The sequence below is a fragment of the Carcharodon carcharias genome, chromosome 6, assembly GCF_017639515.1.
Source record: "Carcharodon carcharias isolate sCarCar2 chromosome 6, sCarCar2.pri, whole genome shotgun sequence".
Lineage (NCBI taxonomy): Eukaryota > Metazoa > Chordata > Chondrichthyes > Lamniformes > Lamnidae > Carcharodon > Carcharodon carcharias.
This window is the reverse complement of record NC_054472.1, coordinates 87,099,860-87,125,244: the sequence shown is the minus strand read 5'-3', so window position 1 is coordinate 87,125,244 and position 25,385 is coordinate 87,099,860. Positions and strand designations below refer to the sequence as shown.

Below are 25,385 nucleotides of genomic sequence, written 5' to 3'. Positions count from 1 at the left end.
TTTCTTTGATTTATGTAAAATCAAGTATTTAAAGGGGAATGGACAGATGATTTTGTGAAAATAATCATATTACTTCTGTGGAGGGAAAAGCTAAATATTAGCAAATGTGATATATTTTGTACCATAAGTTTGATTTCAGCTGCCTCAAAGAATTTTCTTCCCGTTGGGGGGGGCTGAACAGGAGCGGGTGCGGGCTGGCTCGCAGCCGATCGCTGCCTGCGTTCGGCTGTGTGTTGCCATTTTACGTGGGCGGGCCAATTAAGGCTCCCTGAGTGCTCCCTGGGCGGTCAGGGGGAGGAGGCTGAGTTGGAGCCTGCTTTCTTTTGCACATGCGCACGAAAGAGCACAGAAATCTCCCTGAGGCACAGAGCTGCTTCAGGGATATTAGTTTGATTATCAATAATTTAAATAAAGAAAAAAAAAATTTAAGACATATCCCCACATGTGACAGTGTCACATGAGCTGGGACATGTCAATAAATTTTATTTAAAAAATTTTACCAAAAATGTTATTAAAGTTTAAAAACCTTCATGAAACCTCATCCCGCCCATGGATGAGGTTTCACCATAAATGTAAAGGCCGCCTGGGTGCTTCGCCTGCCCGCCAACCTTAAGGTTGGACGGGCAGCTCTGTTAATTCTTTTAATTGATATTTAAATGGCCTTAATAGGCCTTTGACAGTTTGGTGGACGTGCAGCCAACTCCGGTGCACGCCTGCTGAACTGAAGATCTGAATGTCATGCGGTGATGTTGGGACGCACACCCGACGCACCGCACGTCATTTTACGCGTTGGCAAGTGGGGCCCGCCTTTGCATGCGGCCCAGAAGATTCAGGCCTATGTTCAGAGCACTTACAAGAGTAAGTGAAACCGTCTTGGTAAAGACTTGGGTTTTGCAGAGGATATGGTATGAAAGAGGGGCTAGAGAGTACAGAACACACTTAAGAGGTGTACATTTGCTTTGTAGATTTTTAAAAATCTGAAAAAAGCTCAATAGCGTGAACTGGATTAAACTAATATAGGTAGTAAAAAATATTTGGCATAGGTTGGACTCCTATTGAAAGTTTTGTGTGTGGCAGAAACTGTAAGCATTTGAGTAGCAAATGGAGAGTCAGAACCTATGGTGGAGGCTAGCTTATCCTACCGGCTTTTTGGAGCATTAATTGTCCTTTATAGAGGACAGGTAAGTGTGAATGTGTTCCCCACACCGCCAAAAACGACAATCCTTCTGCTTCTCAAGATAGACGAAAGAGCCTGTCGGACATTTGAGTCAAGAATAGCAGTGATCTGTGCAATCACAAAAAGGGACTTCTGTCACAGATAGAATTTATACAGCACAGAAAGAGGCTATTCCAAAAGTATGGTACCCAGAAAATTGTACATAATAATTAATTGAGCTGAAGCCTCACCAGCGATGTAGAAGATATAGCCTGACTTCCTTAGTTTTCTGTTTACAAAGCCAGATATCCTGTACACATCCTGTTACACAGAACCTCACTTAAAATGTTTGACAATTCAAATCCTGTATCTACTGCCTCCACAAGAGCCTGGATTTCAGTTGCTAAAAGTACTTTTGACACCCACATTGTAGTTTCCCAAGGTAAAGGGCAACATTTCCCATTTTCACCCATAAGGAATATTATGAAAACAACTGCACTCATTAAAGAAATTAGCATATGAAGTATTATCAAAAATTATTAGTTTCATGTTCTTTGGGTCACCTAAGAATGGCAGCTTAAGAATGCATTTCTCTAGATTTAATTTTTTTAAACCTTTTATTTGCCCTTAATACGTTGATTTGAGGGTGTTTCATAATAATACTTAACTCCCTCCGCTCACGCACAACTAATCCAGGTCAGTTTATCCAGGAACCATTACAGACCAAACTTCGAGGCAGACATCCCACACTTGACCGCATTTGGTGTCCCCTTCTTGGGTGCGTCGAACATCCTAGAGCTTTGTGGCGGTAATGGTTAGTCGGCTTATGACATTCAAGGAAGATGCTTCTACTTCTGACACTAATGTAGAATTGAGGGCAACAGTATGGTTGACCATGGCTCTGGAGAGAGCATCAGCTATGGTTTGTGACTTTGCTGTAGATGGCTGTGTATCGGTATTGCACCAATTGGAGGCGAAGTCATTGAATAGAGATGGGCATTTTAACAATCTCCCTGAAATTGAGGAGCGTTGTGAGGTGTTTGTGCCTGTTGCTACGTGAAACAGCAGCCTCATCAAGAAATCAGGAATGCTCTCAACAGCCCATGTAACCACCAGAGCCTCTTTCTCAATAGTGGCATACTTTCATTCAGTTTCTGTGAGGGCTCTCAAAGTAAAATAGGCAGGTTTCCTATCATTGTTCTTTTGCAGCTAGATGAGAACAGTGCCAAGGCTGGTTGAGAAAGTGTCAGCAGTGACGACAGTAGGCAAAGTTGGGTCGTAGTGCGCCAGGACATCCGAGGAGACTAGTCAATCTTTAATGGATTGAAAGGTTGTTCTGCAACCCTGAACCATTGTTGGTCTCTTCTTAGGAGGTACTTTAAGGACTCTGTGAGTGTTTCCAAATTACAAATAAACTTTCCCAGCTGGTTTATCATCCCAAGGAAACATTGAATGTTGGCGATACAAGCTGGATGGGGAAACTCAGTAAATGGCCTTTGTTTTCTGTGGATCAACCATAATACCGTTGCATTAGATGATGTGTCCTAGGAATTTAAGGTTGGTCCTGGTGAACTCACACTTGTTTTTCAGCATGAGGCCTACTTCCTGGAGAGCCTTGAGAACCTCCCTTACCCTATGATCATTTCTGCTCTTGTAGAACAATGTATGAAGATGTCACCCAGAGGGCAGGTAACCCCTTGTTGCCCTCAAGGTTTGCTAACACGGTACACCGGAATATCTCAGAGGTAGACAAAATGCTGGGAGCGAGGTTAAAGTAAAATCAACTGACCATGCCAGGGTGGTGGTCAGCTTGCAGTCCATTTGATCACCTAAAATGCTACACAGCATTTCATAGATCACTGGATGATTCATTTTATAGAGTACACTGCTGAAAGGACCTGCAGGTACAGTATTCATGACCATACCGTTCATGTTTTCACACATGTCTGTAAACTTGCTAATACAAAATGTGAATGAAAATGTTTTTGTATTTGTCCTATGCTTTTATATCCATCTTCTTATTAAAGTCACATTGCAGTGGAAGTCTTAAAATCAGATGTAGCTGTTCCTCCAATACTTCTACAGATTTCATACTTCTCATTACGCTTTTCTATTAACCTCATACTCTTCATCAGCCTCACCTACATCTTTTGACCAGTAGGGTGAGCAAATTGCCAACGTAACTTTAAGACAATTTACTTTTTTCTGTCTGATTTTTATTGCCTGATGCAATTAATACTTGTCTGGTACTCTGATGAGAAATAAGGGGAACAATAATTTCCTGACTGGGTAAACTGCAGATCAACTTATTTTTAAATAATAATTTCCTTATCATGCTCCATGTTAAGTTTCATTCATGCTCTTTTCAACAGCATAGGTATTTCACTAACGACTACATCAGTACATAAAATGGCTTACTGCAGCTATTTTGCATGGACTTACAACTCTCCTTTGTGACCTCAGTATGTTGTCATAAGCAAACCTGAAGCACATAGTACCTTTATTTTCCTTAACTTTGCATCTATTCTCACTGCTTAGTGAATCAAAGTAATATTTCAACTAGCCTGCTCTGCATTATGTTGAAGTGCAAGTACTATCTAGCACTGCATAGTTAAACTAGTCCGTGACTAACATGTTCATCACAGGACTCTTTGCGACCAATTTGTACAAATTATCATCATCTTGACCTTCTTTCTCATAATGCTCTGTGATGTGTGCCATTTTCAGGCTCCTGTCTTTCCCCTTTGGAAGGTTAATCGTATAATGATACCTTGCCTGAAGCCTGCACACCTATTAACTATTCTTTGGGCATTCCTGGGATTATTGCTGTTACAATTCTGTCTTCTGCTGTAATAATCCTTCTCTGCTACCATGTTTTATTCCAGAAAGCCAGTTGGTAAAGGTAGTGTCAGTCCCCGTGTCCAACCTATTTTCCCCATTAATGTTAAGATATGAACATACATCATGAGGCTGGGTTATGTTGGAAGGATATTTGGTGTAACCCGTTGATCATAATGACAGAAGTTCCAGTTGGAAGTTAAACCTTGAGTTTGGCCATAAATTTTAAACTATGAAAGAATCGTGAGGTTGATTGCTCTTTAGAAGACAGAGTAAACTGGGTGGCTGGCAAAGCTTTGCAACATGCATTCTTGAACCAGCAATGGTACTGTTGGTTAGTCTGATCTTGACAGCTTTCTTAGCATGTTCCCTGGCTTTATTGGCCACTGGACACAATGCAGTGAGGTAAGACCTGCTTGAGTTTAAAAATCTTAAAACTGTAGAAGAAATGAAAAATTTAGGAAGGCAATCAGATCCACAGTTTAGAAGTCTTGGAGCATAATGGAGTTGGAGATTGCAATGCATTTTAATTTAAACACAATGTGGATGTGGGGAAGAGTAAGAGCATGTAAGAGAACATATTTGCTTTTAAGGTTGAATGATTTGGAGAGCTCAGATTTGGAATGACCATAGTTGTATTCATAATGCAGGGAGAGAGATCAGAATGGTTGGGATTGATCGGAATACATTAGTGGTTAGAGGTCAGAGGGTTCACTTGACACACTTAGCTTTTTCCATTGAAAGAACCTCCCAAGAACTGGTCAGTGATGTTTGTTGGTTGATAAAACTTTAAACATTTCAATTTAGGTGTGATCAGTGGTGCTCTAAACTCAGTGGGGAAGTGTCAGAATTCAGTGTGAACAAAGTGGTCACTGGCTATTTATCCATATCATTCTGCTTAACAACTGGTTGGGGGGATTTGATGGCTCAAGATTCCTACCAAAATCAATTGGTAGCTTCACTGCAGTAGTAAATTTAAATGCAGGCAAATAAAGGCATATGTAATGTCCTGTCTTCAGTACTGGGGTGTTGCTGTGCATTAAGCGTGTCTGCTGGTGTCCATTATTAAAAGACTGTCATTTTAAAATTGCATTGTAATTTTTAGGTTTCCCAGCTTTTCAACCCACAGTAGCTTATTGGGTGGGTAGGGAGGTGGGGGTTAGCTTTACGTTGTCAATACCATTTCAACTAATAGCATGAGTAGCATTGAGTGTTTTAGTGGGACTGTCAATGTGAGGTTGCTTATTGCATCTCATATCTATCCACAAAAATGCACTTAAATCAATTAGTCTAAGAAATCTTCTCCACAGGCAGTGCTTTGTGATAGAGACTGTGACCAAGTGAAGTTGTATGCTATAAATAGACCTTCAGCTGAATTCCACCTCAGGTATGGCACTGTTGCTGGCTGAGAAGATCAGTGCATCTATCAATTTTCATAAATTAGATCCTTCCAGGGTATCTCAGGGGACATCAGTCACATAATTAAGTCAGTGAGAAATGGGAATGTAAATAAAACTGCTGGGCAATGCTTTGTTTGCAAAAGCAAACTGATTTATCTCATTCCTCTTTGATAATCAACAGAAGCATGTAAAAGCCCTGCATATTGTTACTGTTATGATCCCAGCTGATGTTACTACTGGTTAAGCCTGATTCCAGGTTGGAAGTCGGCTTGATAGATCCTAACTTTTATTTTTTGTTTAGGTATGTGGAACAGTCACAAGAGTCAGCTGATGAACTTTTAACAAAATAATAAAACAGTTAATAAACAAGAAAAGCTGAACTATATTCCATTACTCCTTCACCCACAATTATACCTTTACAGATATATACAGATTTGTAAGGATAACACAAGTTACATCAACTATCATATACTCTACTGTTCACAGTAAGTACACAGTCCATGTAAACCAATTGGCAACCTGTGGTCAGGCACACCACACTATGAAGTGACAGACGTCACCTCAAACAGATGCTTTCAATCTCTCAACAGCTCTCCCCGGACACTTGCCAAACCATGAGCCAGCGAGTCTCACTGAACTCCATCTTTCACATGAGGGTTTCCAATCGCCATTCTCCAATTTTGGAATCTTCCGCCAAATCTGTTTTCTCTCAGATGCCTTCTGCAAGGGTTCACCTCCAGGGTTTCAAACTCTCCTTCCAATGTTCCTCTCCCCTGGGTCACCACATGCATTCAAGCTGTCTTCCCCACACTCTCTCTCACTGATTGAGCCGTCGACAGTACACCACAGCTTCATATGCCCATCGCAAAGAATTACACACCCTCAGCTGTCTCCTTTGACCTTCTGACTTTTCACAAGCCTGTATATGACTTTAAATCTGCTTCATGCAACTTTTGTCTCTTTGAGCTGGAAGCTTGGAGCCTTTCTTTGTTCCTTGCTCTTAACTGCACTTAACAGGATCTTTTCCAAGTTCCTGTCCTTCCTTTGACTAGAAGGTCTTCTTGAGGTCTTTCTTGTTCCGTTCCCATGGATTTAGGGACTTTCTTCTTTAGCTTGGGACTTGCTGTCTGTCCCTTTGCTCCGGTCTCTCTCTGGCAGCTACTTTAAACTAAACTCGCACTGCTTTCTCTTTTAGTTTTTTCTGTGTGTGTGTGGGTGGGGTCTGCTTCTTTGGACTCCTGTCTATTGTGTTTGCTTTCACTTCTCCCCAAGAATTGTAAAACTCATTAGACCTGCTGTCTCCCTCAAAAATTAAACTAACTCCCAGGTTTCACCTTTTAAAGTGAAACTAAAACTCAACTTGACCTTTTCTTATCACACAAACACAGAAATACAAGTCGAACTTAAACCTTAAAGCTAAAACTCATTCCTAACACCCATTCCTAAATGCAATTATTACTTACTTAAACTGACTCTAGTCCCTAACATTACAAATTACAAGATTTCCCAGGGAACAGAAAATAATTGGTGGCACAGATGTGGCCATATGGACTTCTACCCAGAATTAATCCATCTACATAAACTGCAAGTGTGTTAATTCCTGAAAGTGAAGTTTAATTATGGTCATCAGCATCGACTAATGCAGGTCAATATATGGTTCATCTTCTTCCACACCAGCCTCCATATCTGACAGATCATTTTAATTACAGTTCCTGTTTTCCCTCTGGCAGTATGTATGGGCAATGTGACACGGGTGTGTCGTCATAACTCAGGATGCCCTTTGGTGCAGATGTGTGATTTGCATGATTTAGACTCTAACTAAATGCTTCTGCTCCGTGTTTGCTGTGATGCAGCAGCATCCAAGGTGGGTGAGTGCTGTGTGTCAGCTGCGACCATTTGAGAGTGAAGTGACCCTTTACTTATTTGTGAAACTACCTAGAAAATGGTTTTTGTACCTGGAGGGTTCATTTGTTCTTCTAAACTGAGAAGAGGAGTTCAGAGCTTGAAGCAGGTGGAACGACATAACTTGAGAACGAAGTGCCATCCTACAGTGATTGCAATCCCATACATACGAATGTGCATCACACAGTTATGTTCAGATGAGATGAATCTCATTAAAGATATGACTGAAATTACAGGTCTTGTTGCTGGTACACAGTTTGTCTGGTATAGAAAATCTATGGATAATAAGAAATGAAAATACTGTTAGTTAAAATGAGGGGCAGGAACCACTTTGTGCCATAACTAGTTAATGAAAGGAACTGGTGAGCCAGCCTACCTTGGCTGATTTGATCTGATATTTAGACATCTTAGTCACTTAGACACCCAGCTCCTTTGGGTATTGCTGTCTGTATTAACATGGTATGTCACCTTCCACAGAGCATTCTATGCTCCTTTTCTCTGGCCTGTAGTGCTAAAGAAAGTAATGTCACTGCTTTGTTTGCTCACTTGAGACTTCTGAGGCCCATATTATTTGAGGCCTCTGTTGCATTTTTGTGGAATTTTTTGATTGAGTGAGAAAATAGACATTTGTGTATGTGAATCTTACAATCAGTGAAATAATTCTGACTTTCTTTTTGTTATTACAATATTTAAATTTGAATACATTTATTGTTCATTGGGAGAATTCTTGTGCGTTATTGAAGATGTTTCATTGGCTCTTAAACTTGCTAAGTTAACATTGAAAGTTTCCAAATGGCTCAAAGCTCAAAAACCAGTGCGAAAGCAAAGTAGTATGAGATTATGGGCAGAATTTTCCATGCCTACTGGCATCAGGCGTGTTTGGCGGTTTGAGCGGGCAATAAGGCGACAAGGCCTAAAATCGGTTTCACGGCGTCATGAAACCAGTTTGCAATCGTCCCCTCTGCCCGTCAATGACAGTCCGCATTTCCTGCCGTCAAATGTCATTGTAATACATCTGCATATCACAGGCCCATCCCGCCAGAATCATCCTCCCTTGCTGGATCATCCACCCACTCCGCTGCAGAACACGCCTTGACAAGTGTGACTTGCAGAGTCATGCGGACTTGAAACGTTAACTGTGCTCCTCTCCACAGATGCTGCCAGACCTGCTGAGTTTTTCCAGGTACTTCTGTTTTTGTTGTGATTTGCAGAAGTTGGGACTTACTGTCAAGGCCTTGCTCATATCCCGGACACCCAAGGAGCAGAAGATGCTAGAGCCCGACAGCAACAGGACCCTGGAAGAACATCCGTCACATGCTGGGTGGATTCTGATGGACATGGCTCTGCCGCGAAGCAGCTCACGGAAGGTGGAAAGTCACCGTTGAGGGTCTGCTCACAACGGATGATGGTTGAGGAGGTGGAGGGGAAGGTCCAGCTGTGTTTGGGAGAGGCAGATGTACTGGGGGGTGGCAGAGGAAGTTTTAGGATCGAGTGGGAGAGGAAGGTGTGTTGGGGGGTGAGGTTGAGAACAGGGAGATTAAGGTGTCAGTGTAGTGAGGTTTGGAGGGGGGAATGATGGTGTTGGCGGGGGTAGAGGCGGTGGGGGGGTACGAAGGCATCGTGGGGTTTGTCAAGAAACTCATATTTTTCGTAATATTGCTGTGGAATATTTTAAAGCAGACTTTGTATGTGTGTGTGATTTAATTAATCTAGAGACGATTAGACTGTAAGGCTTAAATTATCAAAAGAAATTAGGTGTAAAACGGGCATTCGAAATGGCGATGAGTAAGAAGGTGAGGTCTCAGTAGAGACAGTGTGAATGAGATTTGCATTTTTAGATAAGTAGAGAAGTGTTTGATTTTCAAAGGGACATGGAAAATGTTTACAACTGGCAAGATAAATAAAGCAAGGTTATTACGTTGATTTTTCCCAAAAGTGCTGACCATAGTGATGACATGAAAGATTTTTCTATTCTGGAGAAAGTAACTTTTAAAGGCAAGTTGAAACAATGGGATTTACAGATCAAAAAAAGAGAAATATATTTGAAGGAGGATGGAAGGCTGTGGGAGGTGTGGCCATGTGAGATCTTGTAGGTGACAGTTTGAAACAGACTTGGAGAAAAAGCCTCTAGCTACCCTGAAGAAGGTTGCTGTTCCAGTAACCAAAGTTGTGTCCAAAGCCTTTGGAAGTCCATCATTGAATGTTTTCTTGTGGTAATATTGCTGGATGACTTTATAAATTTGGAAGCTGTTTGGACTGTTACCTTAGAGTGGGTGTGTATTTGGGTATTTGGTTAAGTAGAAATTTTGAGAACTGTTATAACTATGTAATTGTAATCTTAGGTGTGTAATTTTTTTCTTTTGTGAATAAATGTTTTAATTGTGATCATTAAAATCTCTAAGGGTGGTACTGGACTCATTACTTCTGACTTCAGTGCACAAGCCGTCTCATGATGAATACAAATTGCAAAATCATTGTGATAGCGCAGCCAAGTTTCCCTTGTGGATTTGGTCAGCCTGGCAAATACCACCTGCCATATCATAACAGGTTCAGGGGAGGAGGGGGTTGGGGGATGGAGTATGGGGGAGGACGGGGCATTGGGAGATAAAGGTGGCAACTGGAGAGGTAGTTGTAAGGGGGGAGGAAGGTGTGCAGAAGGAGCTCAAGGGGGGAAGGAGTCTGGGAGAGGAAGGAGTCCGAAGAGGGGAAGGTGTAAGGGTGGAGGATGAAATAAGGGTGGAGGAAGGAGTCCGGAGAGGGGAAGGAGGAAGGGTGGCGGAAGAAGTAAGGGTGGAGGAAGGAGTCAGGAAGAGGGAAGGACTAACATGGGGTGGAGGAGACTGTGGTGGGGAAAGAAGTTTGAAGAGAGGAAGGGGTTCCAAGGGGTAAGGAGATCCAAGGGGGAAAGGCGTTTGGATGGGGGGGCATGTCCAGGTGAATGTGCAAGGGAGGGCTCTTTTGAGCTCATGACTGCCTCCTGGGGAATGAACTGAGGTTGGATGTGGTAAGATAGAATAGTGAGGCAGTAGGGTGGGAGGGTTAGGGTGCTACGGTGTCGGTAGAAGGGGCGGTGAGAATGATTGGTGGGAATTCAGAGGCAGACATGGACACTGGAGATGGGAAGCAGGAGGTGGGGAGGTTAATGTGGATGGGGGTGGGATTTTCAGGAAGGAAGGGGATGTGCACATTCACCAGAACATCCCCGAAAGAAAAGGGCTGTGGCTGGTAGGTTATGGTGGAAGGGGATGCCGGAGGGGTCGACAGTGATGGGGGGAAGGGTGGGAGAGGGGAAAGGATGGGGGAGCGCAAGAAAAATTGTAGCACTACCCTGCTGGCTAAATCAGAAGTTTTATGAGAGTATTGGTGGGCGGGAACAGGTGCTGCATGGGCATGTGAACAGTGGGTGGGTGGAGATGCAGCTCAGCTCAGATGAAAGTGAACCCAGCAGGCAGTATTGAAAATGCTCAGGACATTGAGATGAGTGTGATACGGGGAGGACCCATGTGTGTGGGAGAGTGCTTGCAGGAGGTTCTGAAAGGCCCTGCCACACACAAACTTCTCGCGCTAGAATCACTAATGGGCTGGCTGCGTGCAACTGAACTGCTAGTTGGGGGTAGTGGGGTTGGGGTGGGGATGCAGTGGGAGAACTCGCAAAGCCTGTTAATGAAACTGAAAGACACCATTACATGTTATTTAGTGAAAGTGAATATATTTTCAGATTGTAAAGTGACAAAATGTGTTCACCCACCCATGCAACTGACTGTGATCAGAATTTCTTAACTTTTGAGTGCCTTAGACTCTAGGTGTTGCCCTGACACCCACAGCAGGGGTGGAGACAGCCTGCGTAATGGTTGGCTCTGTTGACTTTGGTGTAGGTCCTCTGGAGACCCGAGGCCTTAAGGGCCCCAGCTTGCATTGGCTGTCCTGCTGTGGGCCAGCTGCTCCCTCTGCAGTGATAGAGGACGAGGTTGAGGGGGGTCACTGGCAAAGGCGACTCAGAGGGAGAACACAGACTCAGAGATTCCTGAGTGGAGAAGCCAGGGGTGTCCAGTTGCCACTCCTTCTCCCTTCGGGTGCCCGAGAGTCCTGGCCTGACTCCTTGAGGATGGAGCACCTGGGGGGATGTCGAGGTGCTCCGTTTCCCTGTCGTATTGCCACTGCAGGAACTCAACCATGGCTACTGCAGTGGAGTGTAGGCCTGCGCGCATCTCTGTGTTCTGCTGGACCAGGGTCTCCATGGCATCCGCATCCTTCCCATGGAGACCTCCAGAAGCCCACATTTGGGCACCACTTCATCAGAGAGCAGGTGGACACACTTCTGTGGCTCGTGTGCAACTCTGTTGCGAGCTTCCAACAACCTTGCATGATGTTCCCCCACCTTCTGCTGACTCTCTATGATGAGTTGGATAGCCAAATCCAGAGGCTTTCTGACTCAGACCTCACAGGTGCCTTTTCCCCAGCAGTCCTCCAAGTGCCATGGAGCTCAGCTGAACCTGCCTCCTCCTGCTGCGGACATGAGTCCACCAAACTGTGAACCTGAGACTGCTCTAGATCTAGGTCCCACCGAAGTGTGTGTCTCTGCACTGGTGGAAGGTGTGGGTGAGCGCTGTGATGGATCTTCCAGGCTGCTTATTTCCAGCTCTTCAATGGAGGAGGTGCCCTTTTGGCTGGAGGTGAGGACATGGATGGAACTGAGGGATTGGCTGGCTAAGGGTGTCACTCACTTGGCAGAGCTCCCTGTGAACTGAAGTAGGAATAATTAGTGCATAGCAGCAGAGTCAAAAGCAGGAGAGAGGGCACTCACATTTGCGTTGAGGGAAGGATGATGTGGTGCAGGATCCTCAGGTGGGTTTTTGTCGTTGACGTGACCATTGCTGCAGGCAGGGTCCACATCCTCATCAGTCAGCACGATGGCACGCTCCTCAAAGTGAGTGAAGGGCCTAATGTGGACCACTCCACCCACGATCTGGGACCTCTCTCTGCTGAAGTGAGCCAGCTTCTCTTGCATGAAAATAGATGGAGAGGGAGCGAGCAGGACACATGGCACTGCATGGAATGTTTTTGTGGTGAGTGGAGACACAGACAGGATAAGGACATGAGCTCCAGAGGATATGAGCTTGAAAAAGATGTGAGGGTGTTTGTGAGTTAGTGGTCTTGTCCCTTGTGAGATCCCTGTGGATGTGTGATGGGTTTGTGAGTTGAGAATGATGAGAAGAGTGAGTTACCTTGGTGGAGCGGGTGAGACCATTCATCCTGTTGTGTTAGTGGATGGCTGTCCTCTTTTGCAGGGCGCTAGCGCTGACCACTGCGGCCACTGCCTCCCATGCTGAAATAGTGATGTTGCTGCCTATCCTGCGGCCAGAGCAGGGTTAGAGCACATCACTGTGGGCCTCCACTGCGTCCAGTAGGTACTTGAGGGATGCGTCATTAAACTGAGGGGCTGTAGTCTTCTTGTCTTTTGAGGCCATGTCTTCTTTGCAGTCGTCGTAGGCTTGAAGCACTGAGAGATGTGCACATGGCTGCACTTTAAACATAGTGCCTGACATGATGAAGTGGTGAGGTGATGGCATGGCAGGCGAATGAGAGCCCACTCACCATTGAAACGCCGTGTTTCCCAGGAATGCATATTTACTGAGGCAGGATTGGGATGATACAACGTGAAAAGTCACTCTTGTGGCCGGCGGGTAAAACACCCTTTCCCTGTGAAAATCTGGGGCAATTCCACCCAATGCCCTCAATTTGGATTCACACCACTTGTCTGACTTCAAGTTGGGTGACTTCACACCAGAATTGCACTACACGATTTGGGTCAATACTAAGCTGAATGTGTTTCTCGTCAAACATAGAGACTAGGAGCAAGTGTAGGCCATTCGGCCCTTCGAGCCTGCTCCGCCCTTCAATATGATCATGGTTGATCCTCTATCTCAACGCCATATTCCCGATTTCACTCCATGCACCTTGGTGCCTCTAATATCCAAAAAATTATCAATATCTTTCTTAATTATACTCAGTGACCACAGCCTTCTCTGGTAGAGAATTCCACAGGTTGACCACCCTCTGAATGAAGAAATTTTTCCTCATCTCATTCCTAAATGGCCTGCCCTGTATACTGAGACTGTGGCCCCTGGTTCTAGATTCCCCAACAAAGGGAAACATCCTCCCTGCATCCAGTCTGTCTAACCCTGTTAGAATTTTATACATTTCAATCAGATCCTCTCTCTTCTTCTAAACTCTAGTGAATACAGGCCCAGTCGAACCAATCTCTCTCCTTATGACAGTCCTGCCATCCCCGGTATCAGCCTAGTGAGCCTTCGCTGCACTCCCTCTATGGCAAGTATATCCTTAATTAGGTAGGGAGACCAAAATTGCATGAAATACTCTAGCTGTGGTCTCACCAATGCCCTGTATAACTCCAGTAAGACATCCCTACTTCTGAACTCAAATCCTCTTGCAATGAAGGCCAACATACTATTTGCCTTCCTAATTGCTTGCTGCACCTGCCTGTTTACTTTCATTGACTGGTGTATAACGACACCCAGATCCCTTTGTACATCCACATTTCCCAGTATATCACCATTTAAATAATACTCTGCCTTTCTGTTTTTCACACAAAAGCGTATAACTTCACATTTAACCACGTTATACTGCATCTGCCATGTGTTTGGCCAAACACACAACTTGTCTAAATCACTCTGAAGTGTCCTTGCATCCTTTTTGCAACTCACAACCCCACACAGTTTTGTGTTGTCAGCAAACTTGGAAACATTGCATTTGGTTTCCTCATCCAAGTCATTTATATATATCGTGAATAGCTGGGGCCCAAGCACCGATCCCTGTGGTATACCACTAGTTACCACCTGCCACCCAGAAAAAGACCCATTCATTCCCACTCTCTGTTTCTGGTCTGTCAACCAATTCTCAATCCATGCCAGTATATTACCCCCAATCCCAAGTGCTTTAATTTTGCCCACTAACCTCTTATGCGGGACCTTATCAAAAGCCTTCTTGAAATCTAAATACACCACATTCACCGGCTCTCCCATATCTATTCTACTAGTTACATCCTTAAAAAACTCCAGTAGATTAGGTAAGCATGATTTCCCTTTCATAAACCCATGCTAAGTTTGTCTAATCCCGTTAATGCTTTCCAAATGTTCTGTTACCATGTCTTTTGTAATAGACTCTAGCATTTTCCCCACTTCTGATGTTAGGCTAACTGGTCTGTAATTTTCTGTTTTTTCCTTCCCTCCTTTTTTAAATAATGGGGTTACATTTGCCACCCTTCAATCTGTAGGAACTGCTCCAGAGAGTATAGAATTTTGGAAGATGACTACCAACGCACCCAATATTTCCAGGGCCACTTCCTTTAGTACTCTGGGGTGTAGATTATCAGGCCCTGGGGATTTTTCAGCCTTTAACCCTGTTAATTTCTCTAGCACCTTTTTTTTTTAACTACTACTGATTTTCTTCAATTCCTGCCTCAAACTAGACCCTTGGTTCCCTAACATTTCTGGGAGATTATTTGTGTCTTCTTTTGTAAAAATAGAACCAAAATATGTGTTCAATTCTTCTGCCGTTTCTTTGTTCCCCATTATAATTTCCCCCATTTCTGACTGTAAGGGCCAACATTTGTCTTCACTAATCTTTTTCACTTCACCTATTTATAGAAGCTTTTACAGTCAGTTTTTATGTTCCTTGCAAGTTTATTCTCATGCTCCATTTTCCCCTTCTTGATCAACCTTTTTGTCCTCTTTTGCTGAATTCTAAACTGCTCCCAATCCTCAAGCTTGCTGCTTTTTCTGGCAATTTTATATGCTTCCTCTTTGGATCTAATACTATCCCTAATTTCTTTTGTAAGTCATGGTCGAGCCACCTTTCCTGTTCTATTTTTGTGCCAGACAGGAATGAATAATTGTTGTAATTCATGCACTCTTCCTTAAATATTAGCCATTGCCTAGCCACTGTCAACCCTTTTAGTAAGGTTCCCCAAACCATCATTGCCAACTCGCACCTCATACTCTCATAGTTCCCTTTATTTAGATTCAGAACCCTAGTTTCGGATTCAGCTTCTTCATTCTCCATCCTAATGAGCAATTCTATCATTTTATGGTCGCTCTGCCCCAAGGGATCCCACACAACAAGATTGTTAATTAACCCTTTCTCATTGCACAATGCCCAGTCTAAGGTAGCCTGCTCTCTAGTTGGTTCCCTAATGTATTGTTCTAAAAAACCATCATATACACACTCCAGGAAATCCTCCTCCACAGTATTATTGCTAGTTTGGTTTGTCTAATCTATATATAGATTAAAGTCACCCATGATTACAGCTGTACCCTTAATGCATGTGTCTCTCATTTCCTGCTTAATGCCTTCCTCTACATCTCCATTACTTGTTGGGGGCCTATAGACAGCCCCCACCAACATTTCCTGCCCCTTAGTGTTTCTTATTTCCACCCATACAGATTACATATCATGATTTTCTGAGCCAGTATCCTTCCTCAGTGTTGAATTGATTTCCTCCTTTACTAACAATGCTACCCCGCCTCCTTTCCCTATTTGTCTGTCCTTCCTAAATATTGAATACTCCTGGATGTTCAGTTCCCATCCTTGGTCGCCCTACAGCCATGTCTCCGCAATTGCAACCAGATCATAACCGTTTATATCCATTTGCGCTGTTAATGCATCTACCTAATTGCGAATGCTCCTCTAGACTTGTCTGTTTAGCTTCGTTAGTCATCTTAGCTTTATTTTGCACTATGACCCCATCTGTTTTTCACTCTTGTTTTTCTGCCTTCCACTTTTGTTTCTATTCTTGTTTCCCCCTCCTCTGTCTCCCTGCTCAGGTTCCCATCCCCCTGCCAATCTAGTATAAACCCTCCCGACTGCACTAGCAAACAGCCCCCCACTGAGGACATTGGTCCAGATCCTGCCCAGATGCAGCCCGTCCTGTTGGTACTGATCCCACCTTCCCCAGAAACGGTCCCAATGTCCCAGGAATCTGAATCCCTCCCCCTACACCATTTCTTCAGTCATGTATTCATCTGATATTTCCTGTTATTTCTGCTTTCGCTAGCACGTGGTACTGGTTGTAACCCTGAGATTACTACCTTTAAGGTCCTACTTTTTAAGTTACCTCCTAATTCCCTATATTCAGCTTGTTGGACCTCGTCCCTTTTTCTATTTATGTCGTTGGTACCAATATGTACCACGACCACTGGCTGTTCACCCTCCGAATTCAGAATGCCCTGCAGCCTTTCTGAGACATCCTTGACCCTGGCACCATACCATCCTGGAGTCTATTTTGCGGTCGCAGAAATGCCTGTAATGGTACTCCTCTATAGGAGAGTATAGTGATTGACTCCCCTATCACTATAGCCCTGCCACTCTTCTTCCTCTCCTCTTGTGCAACAGAGACCTGTGATGCAAAGGACTTGGCTCCTGCTGCTTTCCCCTGAGAAGTCGTTTCCCCCAACTGTATCTAAAACGGCATATCTGTTAGAGAGGGCAATGGCCACAGGGAACTCCTGTACTACCTGCCTTCCTCTACTCTGCCTGGTGGTCACCCATTCCCTTTCTCCCTGTTCAGTCTTTATCTGCTGTGTGACCACCTCACTGAATGCGCTATCTATGATAATCTCAGCATTGCGGATGCTCCACAGTGAATCCACCCACAGCTCCATCCCAGAAATGCGGCTATCCAATAGCTGCAGCTGGACACGCTTCCTGCACACATGGTCGCCAGGGACACTGGAAGTGTCCATGACTTCCCTCAAAGTGCAGGAGGAGCATATCACGGGTGCGAGCTTTGCTGCCATGACTTCCCTTTAGATTAAGCACGTTAGTTACCCCCTTTAAAGAATACTAACTACACTAGGGGCCTTATTCCACTTCAAACACTCCCACTACAATCCAAAGTCCCCACCTTATTTTGTTTAAGCTAATGGACTGCAGCAGTTTAATTACTGGGAAAAATAGAAGTAGAAGCACTTGCCTGATCCTACTTACCAATCAGATGACTCCCCTGCGTTGTGTCACTTTTTGAATTGTGACGTCGTTGCGCCACTTTCAGCCTTGATTCTCCTCTGAACTCTCGCTCTCTCCTCGCGCCACTTTCAGCCCCAAGTCTCCCCGGAACTCTCACTCTGTCCTTGCGCTGCTTTCAGCCCTGAGTCTCCCTGGAATTCTCGCTCTGGCCTCGCGCTGCTTTAAGCCCCTAGTCTCCTCTGAACTCTGGCTCTGTCCTCGTACCACTTTCAGCCCCAAGTCTCCCTGGAATTCTCACTCTGTCTTCGTGCCACTTTCAGCCCTGAGTCTCCCTGGAATTCTCGCTCTATCCTCACGCTGTTTTCAGCCTCCATCTCTCCAGAACTCTCGCTCTGTCCTCGTGCCCCTTTCAGCCCTGAGTCTCTCCAGAATTCTCGCTCTGGCCTTACACTGCTTTAAGCCCCGAGTCTCCTCTGAACTCTGGCTCTGTCCTCGTGCCACTTTCAGCCCTGAGTTTTCCTGGAGCTCTCGCTCTGTCCTCGTGCCGCTTTCAGACCTCAGTCCAGCTCCTGCTCTTTTTAAATCTCCACTCCGACCCTCAGCTCCTGCTCTTTTTAAATCTTAGCAAGGCCGCCGCTCCTCTCGCATTGCTTCCAGGTCCTGCTCTGGGGGAGCACCAGGTCTTTTATCTAATCTGCCGCTCTAGTGCTGTTTTATCTGCTCTGCCGCTCTCGTCCTGTTTATAAAATCTAAGGCATAACTGCCCTGTACAAAATAATAAAATTTATGTTATTGTTGAACTAATTCCGGTGAGCATATATCACTGTTGCATGCAAGTTTCCTTCATGTTCTGATTGCTAGATAGTAATACAAGTTATCCCTTTCTCTTCTTCACCTCTGGTTGAAAGCAATATTTTTAACTTTCTCTTGGGATGCTGTGAATACTAGGACCTTTTTGAAATATCTAAAGATTAGCTGGCAAGAGCTGAGAAGCAGTGCATTTCAGAATAAAAGAGAGAAGTTGGTTTTGTCAAGGAATAGACAAACGATGCAATAACAAATGTTGGAAATGGAGATTCTGAAATGCTATCACCCTTGTGTCATATGAAGATGATGGACATTTTTACTTTTTACAAAAGCATCATGGAATCTGGACAATCTACCTTGATCCAAGATGGAGTTCAGGTCATCAGGTGACTTTTTGTAATTTCCGTACAGACACGAGCTTTCTCTGGAAAGTCATTAAAATGTAAATGACAGTGCGGAGAACACTCCCTTGCAAAGACAGCCACGATGCAAGATCACTGGTGGAATTTATTGGTAATTTACAGAAACTCAAATGCAGTGGTCACCCCAGCTTAAGTATCTGCAAGCTCGAAACCTAACAAAGAGAGATGTGGAGATACAATTTTATTACAAGTGTGAACAGCCACTATTCATTCCCCATTGTGTAGCAATGGGTTATGACATTAGATCATTTGTGTGGGTAATGGAAGTATTGATTTTATGGTCACATAATTGAAACTGGCTTGAGATAACAAATCTTATTATTCCAAGGACAAGCCAAATCAAGTCAGTCTTGGAGCACTCAGGACAGAGAGATCATCATTTCCCCTACACGAAGAAAGGAACCTTGCCTAAAAAGACAGCCAACTCTGGCAGTGAGCAGAGGGGCTAATTTGCTTTCACTTGCAAGATTGTATTTCTTCTCAACAGAAACTTGGCCACAACCTCATTTGAAAACCCAGAAACTTCCAATCTCTAGTTTAAAGAACCAGGAGAGAGAAACCCTGCAGGCCTGCAATGTTTTCAACTTGGACACGTGATTTGTTTCTTGTTATTCTGTTAATAATCTAATTGCATGCGTCAGCTCTATTACTCAGCTTTTCTTGCGTGTATGTATCTGTGTGTTTGAGGGAGGTAGTGTTTCATTGCATTCACATATGAGATGCTGTGTAAAATAAACATTTATTCTTTCTTTTGACAAAATCCTAACAAAAAGCTTGCTTGTGTTTATTCTTTAAAGACACAACATTCAAAAAGTTAAAACCACACCGTGTAGAAAGTATATCTTGTTGTGAACTGAGAGGTGAGGACAAAGAGGAAAAGTTATCCTACTACCTCTTCCCATCCATAACAATACATAGAAGGCAACTGTTGGTAAAAAGCTGACAGGCAGTTAGATTATTTAAGAAGAATGTATCAGCTCACAATTGACGAATAAAGAAAAGAGCACACAGCTATTTGTAAACCCTGTTGATTTTACATAAAGAAAAACAATTTCTTCTGTTTTTCAGATGACTTTATACAGCTAAGTTTTATTATTAGTTTTCCTGTTATGCCCAGAGGTTTATTCCATGCGTAGCTCTTTAGTTTTTAACTATGTTAGATTAGTAAAAAATAAAGTTCCGCAAGTTAGCAGTAGAAAGATCACCCGTGAATGTCTGTAACTTGTATTTTAACATTGGTATGTAATGTTACAGTAACAAAAGAAATTCAATTTTATCAAATCTATCAAACATTAAGGTTGCATTATGCAGTCGCTGCACAATCATTTATTGTATAATGACCTCACAAAATCACATTGTCTCTCAGGACAAGACTTTACTTTTGGTGAATAGAAATTATCACCATGAGGAAAGAAATACATCACCTAAAATGTCAATAGTTGACTTTAATGGGCCAAGAGGAACAAAGGAGAAATAAAATTGTTGGCCAATGGAAATGCACAGCATGCTGACAAAACAAACCATTAAAATTGCCTAAAAAGACAAAAAAACTGCGGATGCTGGAAATCCAAAACAAAAACAGAATTACCTGGAAAAACTCAGCAGGTCTGGCAGCATCGGCGGAGAAGAAAAGAGTTGACATTTCGAGTCTTCATGACCCTTCGACAGAACTAAAATTGCCTGGTGTGTGCATGTTGTGGCCAATGAACATGGCACACTAATGCTAATAACTGAGAATTTCCATCTCTGTGCCCTAATGAAAAAGCAACTAAATGGAAAAAAGACTAAGGGAGGCTTGGGCAAAAATTAATTTATTATTTCAAAATGTTTTTATTTCAATTGTCCAAAGCATTTAAAAATAGTTCAAAAAGTGACTGAAAACCATGGAAACAGGAAGAGAATGCACCTGGATCAAGAAATATTATTTTAAAAAAATCATAATTGAAGAAATATAGAAAAAATTTATTCCCCAAAATTTTATACATTTATATAATTTTATATATATTTTTATTTAAACATCTGTTAGAATGAATAAAAATCCTGGAGAGCTAGTAAAGTCAAACAAGGGTCACGTGCGATATGTGTGGAAGATTTTTACTTCAAATAGATTCTAACCAATCTGATGCCCAACGTTAATTAGAAAACAGCTTTCTTTAGCCTACATGTAAATCTGGCTCTGCTGGTTATTCTAGTGTTGTTCTGTTTTTAAATTCCTTTGAAGCATTAATTTCCAGTTACTTTAAAGCCGTCTTGCTTCCTTTCCCTTTTGCAAAAATTGCCCTTGAGTCCATAGGCATTGTATCCCCACAGTACACTGTTATCTTACACATGTGCATTGTCAATGGCAGCAAGGCTTGCGTGCATAAGAAAGTTGTTGGCTAAGTTTCTATAGGAAGGACAATTGGGTGGGTATCCTGAGTTAGATTGTCCACCTTTATAGGTCATTAGTAGCCATATCTCTGTGCTAGTTGACAGCTGAAATGTGACTTTCAGTAAGTAGAAGAATAATTACAAACCTTTTTTGTGAACAGGCTTCCTGTACATAAACTTTTGTAAATCGTTCTCACTACGTGGAATGAAAAAAGTTTATGCTGAATGTATTAATTTCAGCCCATCATCTGTCAGCATAGGTGGAGTGTGAGTTCTCTGTGTTTAATGACATGACAATTTTATTTTCCAATAGACATTTATTATTCCTCTTAGTCGCATCAAATTGGCTAAATGCTGCATTATTTTAGTATAGTTCCTGAGTGATTTAATTATATCCTAATAATATAACAATTTGCATTATTATAATATAATAATCATGGCTAATATTAATATTTTTGAGGTAACTTAGTTTTGGGAAGATTAAATTTAAAGGTATTTAATAAATAAATAAAGGACCTTAGAAATTGCCAGAACACCTCTAGTAGCAGTTCTAAGGGACTTGTGAGGTCAGGGGTAGGAAGGTGAAAGCCATAAAACAGCAGGTGGCCTTCGTTTAGCTGGGGAACTGCAGATGCTAAGTCTGAGGAGAATTTCCCTGACTTGTTTAGAATTTTAAATTATTTACATAGGCCTCAGGTCTAGATGTTTGGTTTTGAAGCTAAAAGTTAAAAAATCTAAAAAATCTATCGAACATCTCAACTAACTTCTGTAACAATAAAGCTGAGTAATTCATGGTGGAGACTTGGTTGGAATTCTGTGCATTTTTCTGTGGAAGTTTTCCAGAAGGTCTTTGGAGTGGAGCTAAAAGTACCCAAGTTGCTGGGTGTAAGCCCTGAGTTGAACAGGCAGAGAAAGAAAGAGTTTGCAAAGAGCTGAAAAGCAGATTTAGGCCAGGAGCAAAAGGGATATCAGAAATCAGGTATATTTTTGAGGCGGAGAGGCTAAGAAAGAATGCAGTGAAGCCTAGGTTTGAGCTGGGCAGTCCACAGCCATGAGGTTTTCAAGAGAAATATAGAAACATAGTGCAGAATTTTACCCTTGGCATGCGGGTGCAGGCCAACACGCCTGTGCGTGAAATACAGCACATTGATGTCAGATGAGCATCCCGACGTCAATGCGCACTCTTGTGATATTCCACTAGGTGGGCGTGTGATGAAGATGGAGGCGTGCCCGCCATTAGTTAAGTGAGTAGTTGAGAGACCAATTGACTCCGAGTTTATGTAGCCCGTGTGATTTTCAGGCTGTCGCACGGGCAAAACGGGTGGGTGGGCAGGCCTCAATTTGCAAAACCTCATCCATGGGCAGGATAAGAGGGGTCAATGGGCTTGACAAATTGAATCGTGAGTATTTTTTGATATCACTTGCTGCTGGTTGTTTCTGTGAACAGGACAGCTTCATTTCGCTTCAGTGCTGCATTTAGAGGCTTCAGTTCAGGACTCAGTGTTGTCTTCCAGGGACCTGGAGGATTCACACCATGTGAGGCCTTCCAGGTATCAGACAGCCTTCCCTTACCCCGGTAATGGGGATTGTGGTCTCCTCAGGAGGCACCTCCTCTGAGGAGGAAGAGAGGGCCAGAAGGGGAAGGAGGCCAGGTGTCCCAATTCTGCTTCCAGGGGAGCGACCTTGGGAGGAGAGGTGCAGGGCCAACAGGAAGGCCAAGGCAGAAGGGGCTGCAGAAGATGCCACTATCCTACTGCCAGGGTTTACAGGCTGTGATGCAGCTACCTCAGTATGTCTGACGTGCAATGCCAAAGGAGGATTCGTCTCTAAAGAGAGACAGTGACCTCCAGAGGACCGGCCCTGAGATCAGCTGTGTAAGTGGACACCCCATGCCAATGGCTCTGAAAGTTACAGTGGCCCTAAACTTCTATGCCTCTGGCTCTTTCCAGGGCTCAGTGGGGGATCTTTGTGGAGTCTCCCAATCAGCTGTCCACAGTTGTGTCAATCTGGTGACAGAAGCTCTGTTCAGGCATGCATTGACTTTCATTCATTACCGTATGGACGAGGCTAGCCAGTCAGAGTGAGCCACAGGCTTTGCAGCGATTGCTGGGTTCCCCGTATCCAAGGTGCTCTACACAATCCGGCACTGGAATGCGAGGACACAGTGGAGGAAGAATACCTTGATGCAGCTGCACAGGTCCCAGATGATGAGTCCAGTAGTGAGTCCAAGGACGAGCATGCTCAGGAGAACGCTGAGGGCATAGACACAGACCTGAGGGCATATCTCTTTTTACCAGCAATACTCAAGCTCTGTGCAACCAAGTTGCTGTTTAGTAGTGACACTGCCACATGAGCTGGGAGATGTCCATTACTTTTATTTAAAAATATTATGAAAATTTTAAATCCCTCATGAAACCTCATTCTGCCCATAGATGAGGTTTCTTGCTTTCTCGGAAGGCCACTTGGGCTCTTCGCCTGCCCACCAACCTTAAGGTTGGACGGGCAGGTGCATTAATCATATCAATTACTTTTTTAATGGCCTTAACAGGCCGTTGACCGGTCGGCAGGCATGCAGCCGACTCGGCTGCGTGTCCATCGAATTGAAAATCTAAACGACACGCGGAGACGTCAGGATGCACGCCCGACGTCACCCCGCATCATTTTACGCGTCGGTGAGCAGGCCCCGCCCCTGCTCACCGACCAGAAAAAGCTGCCCAATGGCTTCAGTCTTCTCAATAATTAATTGGAGGTAATTTTTGTTTATCCAGTACAAGCAGTCTGACAATTTAGCTACAGTGGTGGAGTAGAGAAAGATGGTTGTGAAATAGAGTTGGGTGTCATTGGCATACATGTGGAACCTGGCATTTTTTTTTTGGATGTAGCTGAGGGGCAACGTGTGGAGAAGAAATGGCAGGAGAGCAGGATTAGTTTTTGGGGACTCGAGGTCATGGTGTGGAAACGGGCAGATAAGACACTACAGATGATTATTTAACTGTAGCTAAACAGACCATAATAGAACCAGGTGAGTGCAGTGCACCCAGCTGGACAACTGAGGAGAGGTGTTGGTTGGAGGAGGATAGTGTGGTCACTCATGCTAATGGCTGCAGATGGGCGAAGAAGAATGAGTGGGGATAGTTTACCATGTTACCAGTCACATAAAATATCATTTATGACTTGGGGGCAATTTAGTACTGTAGCAGAGATATAAAAAAAACTAATTAGAAGGGCTCAAAGATTTTTTATCTTCTTTTAATGGATCACTTGCACACATAAGGAACCTTAGCAAAGATCAAGTCTTCCAGAGTACATATTAGTATTTTGATGACTATAATGGCCACTGAATTATTAATATGTAAATGTTTTTGTTATTACTGTAAAACTAAATTCTGAACTTGATACAGTAATTAAATCTATTGAATTCTCCCAGTGGTATTGTATGCAACTCCAACCTCTGCACTATTATATATAAGAGAAGAATGCTGCAGGTAAATTAAAGCATATTGAGAGCGATTCCTCTTAAAATGAAACAACGTAAAACTGGTGAAAGAAACCATTTGAAATTTAGAATATGCTTTCCCCTGCTTGCTATTACTAGACAAAAAAGTCTGCATACATATACATTGGGTCTTCCACTTGAAGCTTAGGCTGACCTTTTTTTGCTAAATTAGTAAATGGAAGAAAATATACCCATTCCACAGAGTATACTTTTCCTGTCCTTACAATCATGACTGCTACAATTAGGATTACCATGACAGGTAGTAAAGCATTTATATGACTAGCAAAGCATTGATAATACTATCTCCAATCTGTATCTAAAGATAATGTAACACAGATATGTAATTTTATCAGGCATTTCTGCAGCGAATGATCCAGCATGCTGCTTCTAGAGTTGACAAGAACGTGACTGAAGAAACCATTAAGGTAAGAAATGTGTAACTAGGAATAGGAGAGGGTTGTTCAGCCCCTTGAGCTATCTCCACCATGAACCCACTACAGGAACCCTACATATCTAGAAGGCTCCAAGTTAGTTACCTATTATCAATACTGAGTGAATAGCTGAGGCAGTAGTTTAGACTCTATACATGTCCTTTGAAGCCCTTTTGACAGGGAGCTGAAAAGAAACCCACCCAGGGTCCCTGTTTCTATTTGTTCACTGTTCCCTGAAAGTGCATAGATGTGCTGCATTGACAGAATTAGTTCAGCTATGGTGCCCTCTGTGGTCAAGAATGGGAGAGCGTTCACAAATAAAGAAAACCACAGGTGATGCACTCACTGCATCTGAGACATGTGGAACCATGTTTTGGCATTAATTACTGTTTTCAGTGATGTAAGAGAAGTTAAATGTGTTGGTGGGATAGCAGAGTCAGTGGGGTAGTGTGGATAGGAGAAATTAGGCTTTTAGAAATCTGGCTTCAAGGAAAGCAATATAAATTTCATAACACAAAGTTGCAAATTTTCAACAGCTTTTACTTTGCGCATAATGTGATTTTTGATATTTGCTTTCAG

The 25,385-nt window shown here is 43.2% G+C and overlaps 1 protein-coding gene across 3 annotated transcripts in view; it reads left to right on the top strand.

The window, feature by feature from the left end:
• Positions 1-25,385, top strand: part of prex2 (phosphatidylinositol-3,4,5-trisphosphate-dependent Rac exchange factor 2) — a 775,268-nt gene that overhangs the window by 255,277 nt on the left and 494,606 nt on the right. For all 3 annotated transcript variants that reach the window (XM_041190559.1, XM_041190558.1, XM_041190560.1), the window contains exon 2: positions 24,729-24,800. In XM_041190559.1, coding sequence (XP_041046493.1) covers positions 24,729-24,800 — 72 coding nt within the window. The remainder of the gene's footprint in view (positions 1-24,728; positions 24,801-25,385) is intronic.